Source organism: Oxyura jamaicensis, chromosome 14 (genome assembly GCF_011077185.1).
Source record: "Oxyura jamaicensis isolate SHBP4307 breed ruddy duck chromosome 14, BPBGC_Ojam_1.0, whole genome shotgun sequence".
Lineage (NCBI taxonomy): Eukaryota > Metazoa > Chordata > Aves > Anseriformes > Anatidae > Oxyura > Oxyura jamaicensis.
In genome coordinates, this window is record NC_048906.1 from 5,777,470 (window position 1) to 5,782,213 (window position 4,744).

The following is a 4,744-nucleotide window of genomic DNA, read 5'->3' on the forward strand; positions in this document are numbered from 1 at the left end:
AAAAAAAAAAAAAAAAAAAAAAAAAAAAAAAAGGAAAAAAAAAAAAAAAAAAAGAGGGAAGAGTTACACAGCCAGACCAGGCGGCAGGGAGTTTTAGAGCCTTTATTTATCAAAAATTTTACATATATAAATATTCTTAGACATTTTTGCATTTTACAAGGGTTTTGAGGAGTTCCGTTGTTGTCGCGGTACACTTTGTCACACCACAAAGTCCAGCTGCTGCTAAGCCTTAACAAACAATTTGCCTTTTTTTCTTTTCCTTTTTTTTTTTTTTCTCTCTTTTAAATATAAAAAACAAAAAGCTCTAACTGATCACCTGAATCGACTTGTGATAAACTCTAAGGAGAGGAAGAGCTGCTCTCTCGGCTGTGCCACCACCTCCCGCGGGCACGCTCGGCTTTGGGAACGGCAAGTCTCGGGGACGGGAAGGGGGGAAACCTTGCCCCCCGCCTTCCCCATTTTTTTCACCCCCCCCTCCCCGTTTCTCACGGACCTCGGGGCGGCGGTGGCGGTGTAGGGGGGAAGCGGTGCTTTTTTTTTTTCGGGGTTTGTCCGGAATTTCTCCCGCTCAGTCCATGTCCACCTCCTCGCCGTCGAGGCCGCCGGCCTCCGCGGGGCCGCAGTCCGATTTGTCCCTGGGCGTGCTGGCATCCCGAGCCCGGACGGGGGATTTAGGCCGGGGGAAAGACCCCCCCTCTGCGGGGGCGGCCGCCGCAGGGTCGCCGTGAGAAGCTGCGGAGCGAGGCGAGGCTCCGGGGGCCGGGGGAGGCGGCGCCGCCGGCCCCGCCGTCGAGTCCGTGGAGCCGGGGCCGGGCTGGGCTCCGACGGGAACCGGCTCCGCGCTGAAGCCGGGGGGACCCGGGTTGGCGGCGGGCAGGGGGGAGTCCCGGGGGGGGCTGCCCCGCTTCGGGGCCCGGGCTGGCCTTGAGGGCGGTCTGCGGCACGATGAAACCCAGCGGCTGGGTGATGGGGTAGAGCAAGAAGTGTCCTTTGCCGATCAGGGTGCGGGGGGCGCAGGGCTGGAGGCTGGGGAAGTCCAGGGAGGCTTTGCGGCGGGGGGGTGAGTCGGAGAGCAGGCTCTCCACGCTGAACGGGTTGAGCTTGTGGAAGCCGCCGGCGCCGCGGGGCCCCCCCGCGCCTCCGCTGCCGTCCCCCGACGGGGCGGCCACGCAGTCCTTGTCGGGGGGGGCTCGCTGGAGCCTCCCGGCCCCGCTTCTTTGGCTGGGGTGGAAAGGCTCCGCCGTCTGCTCGCAGCCGCCGGGGAGAGGCTCAGAGGGGGCGGCGGGGGGCGGAGGGTGAGGCGGCGGGGGCTGCCCGCGGGGCTTCGCCTCCGGGGGGGCGGGCGAGAGGCCCCCCCCCACCGCCGCTGTCGCTGTCCGAGCTGGGCGTGCTGTGCAGGGAGAGGCCGCTGGGCGAGTGGAGGTGGCGGCTTTGGCTTTTAAGAAGTTTTTTCTCGTGCTTGCGTTTCTTTTTCTCCATCTTCTCCAGCTCCTTGCGGGCGATCTCCTCGGGGTCCATAGGCTCCCCGCTGCACGTCGTGGGGTGCGAGTTGTGAGCCGGCCGCCCCGGGCCTTTCTTGGTGTTTTCTTTCTTTCTCCATTTGGCCCGGCGGTTTTGGAACCAGACCTACACACCGAACAACGAGAAGCAGTTAACACCCAGCGCACCGGGCCCCCCGCGGTGGCCAGTGCGGCGGGGAGGGAGCAACGCAGCTCAGGCCTCCTCAGGCCTCCCCCGTCCCCCCTGTTGAGGCGCCGGCAGCCCCCATCTGCAGGGCCCGGGGGGGGGGGGGCTCTCATCGCCCCGACCTCCTTCCCATCCTGGAGAGTAGAACAGAGGGAGCAGGGAGAGGTGGGATGAGCCCCTAAATTAATGTTATTTTCTAGCTTATTACAAAAAGAAAGAAAACCCTCCCCGGACCTCCACCAGCAGCACCGGCCACGAGCATAGATCCAACCCCGGCGTTTCCACGGCCCCAAGCCGGCTCCCGCGCCCGAGGAGGGCCGTCGGGGGACGAGGACGAGCCGTGCTTTTTTTGGGAGCAGCGCCGGGCATCGCACCGCCAAACGAAGCTGCTGCAGGCACCGCGCAAACGAGGCCGACGGCCCCGAGGGTGCGAACCGCTTGTCGTCCCCTCCCCCCCCCCATTGCCCGGCCACGCAGCCCCCACGCAACCCCCAGCCCCATCCGCACCCCGTTCCCCGAGGCGGAGCGGCCACCGCGACGCACATCAGCACGGGGAGATGTGGTCCCGCAACCCCCGCCTCAATCCGTATTTAATTTATTTTTATTATTATTTTTTAAGCGAAGAGATGGAGCCCCCCGCACGCCCGAGCAGCCCGTTCAGATGAAGTTGAGCACGTCCCGCAGCTCTCGCCGCTCCCGCGAGCCGCGTTGCTATTTTCCAGCATACCCCGGCCCATGATTAAGTCTCAGCTTTGTATGCTAATTTTTCACCCTCGGATCTTTTAGGAGAAATATTTACAGTGGGAAAATAAAAACGGTTAGGGAACCTAGGATGCAATATCACGCTTTATGGCCCATCTGCGAGCCTGCCTTTTTTTTTTTTTTAATATAATAGTAACAGAAATAAACCGGCGGCGACCGAGCGAGGGCAGGAAACAAAAGGGGAGCCCCGGCAGGAGCAGGGCTGGGGCTCCCGGAGGAGCATCTCGGCCCGGGGAGACGGGAGGGGAGGAGGTTTGGGGTTTTTTACCTGCACTCTGGACTCCACCAAATCCAGCCTGAGAGCCAGAGCCTCTCGCATAAACACGTCCGGATAATGGCTCTCATTAAACGCCTTTTCCAGCTCCTCGAGCTGCCAGCCAGTAAAATTGGTGCGGGTTCGTCTTCTTTTACAGCCAGGACTTTCTTTGTCCGGGTCACCCGAGTCTGAAAAGGCAGAAACACCCTCAGCTCTCTGGAAGACGGGCCTTCTCCCCCCTCCCTGCCATTCACAGGAGCCTTTAACTTTCGTGCTCGGCAACGTTGGTAAAAAAAAAAAGCGGGATTATAACACACACCTGCGCTAAAAACGGGCAGGAACCCGATCTGCCCTCGCCTCCTCCGAAAATGTACTTTACTGAACATTTATTCCTGAAGGAAGCTCGCCACAGGCACCCAGCTGGCAGAGAGAGAGAGAGAAGTTCCGATATAGGCTCCAGCCACCGAAGGTTGAATTAAAAAAATAAAATTAAATAAAAATTAAAAGGTGTGTTTTCCCCCCCTTCCCTGGCCACCCCAGACGGCCTCCGGTCCCACACGGGGTTGGGCGGCCTCCAGCTTCCGCAGCCTCCGGCCTCCCCCGGTAGCCTCCGGGCCTCCCGCAGCCTCCATCGGCCTCCGGCCTCCCCGAGGAGCCTTTGCTGGGCCGGGATTCACGGCCCGAGCTGCTCCTCCCGTTATCAGCCGAGCAGGGAAATTATCACGATCGTAATAACGGATTTTTTTATTATATTTTAGCGGAGGGAAGATGATCCAGGCTCGATAAAAGGAGGCTGGGGCGACATTTACGGAGCTGAACAATAGCCGTGCTGCAGGCCGGGGGAAGGCAGGAGAGCCTCTCCCGGTGGTTATAGCGCTTGGAAAATAACAACGACAAAAAAATCGCCGCTCTTCATTCCCCAAACTCAGGCACCCCCTCCCTTTTATTTCATTTTTATTTTTTAAATAGCAGGAAGGGCGGCCTGGCCCGAGCACCCACCGCGGAGAATAAGTTTGGGGGAGGCCCAGCCCCGCTATTGTTCGGGGCACACGCTGCCGCTGGGAACGGGGGGAGCTCCCGCGGCCCCCCAGCCCGTCCCGTCCGTCCCCTCGGGGGGAGACCGAAGGTGGCAGCACCCCCTTACCCCCTCCAGATACCCCGGCACCGGCACGGAGCGGGGTCGGGGATAGGGGAAGGGATAGGAATACGGCCGGGGCCGCTCCTACCTGCGAGCTTGAAGGGCTGGCTGTCCCCGCTCACCCCACAGCCCGAGGGGATGAGAGGCGCCGGGTTGACCACGGAGGCGGCGCAGGAGCCGCTCAGTAATCCATCGATGGAGAAGGGCACGGAGGCAGCCGCTGACTGCAGCTGGTGGCCGGCCAGCTCGTAGACGTGGTGGTGGCCGAGCGGGTAAGGGAAGCCCACCATGCCCCCGAACTGGGCATGGGGATGCTCCAGGATGCGGCTGTCCATCATGGGGGCGGCTTTAGGGCGGCGGCGGGGGGTGCCGTCGGGGCTGGGGGTGCTGGCGGCGGGGCGGCTGGGGCCGGGGGTGCTGCTGCCGGAGGAGGCGGCGCGGCGAGGGGCTCATGCTGCAGGGCGCCCGGGCGCTTTAACTTTATCAACATCAGGCTCCCAATAATTAGCTCAGGCTGGGGGAATTTGGGACCAATAAGAAACGTTAATCGCTCCTGACGTCAGAGACGTGCCAGTGTGGGGAGCAAACGTTTTCCATATCGATTGCTAATTATACCTGACATCCAGCCTCAATAAACAATATCAGAGCTGTCACAACAAGACGAGGGGGGCTCGGAGACGAACTCCAGCCCGGGGAGGGCAGGGGAGGGCGAGGGGGAGACGGAGGGGAACTCACAGACCTGCCTGATACCCGGTTAAATACCAAACAGAAGAGTTGCACACACACACACACATCGCCTCCCCCCCCCCCCCCCCCCCCGCAACCCACCCTCTTCCCCCTTGTCCCCTCCCCTCTCCAAATCACTAATAGATTTCCCTTTAAAACATTCACCGGCGTGTTGT

At 61.0% G+C, this 4,744-nt stretch overlaps 1 protein-coding gene across 1 annotated transcript; it reads right to left on the minus strand.

The window, feature by feature from the left end:
- Nucleotides 1-88: 88 nt before the first annotated feature.
- On the minus strand, nt 89-4,472 carry UNCX (UNC homeobox). The gene is given in 5 exon segments (XM_035339596.1): nt 89-895; nt 897-1,358; nt 1,360-1,626; nt 2,717-2,892; nt 3,931-4,472. Coding segments are annotated over 5 exon segments (1,482 nt in total). The 5' UTR covers nt 4,181-4,472; the 3' UTR covers nt 89-568.
- Between the last annotated feature and the right edge of the window lie 272 nt (nt 4,473-4,744).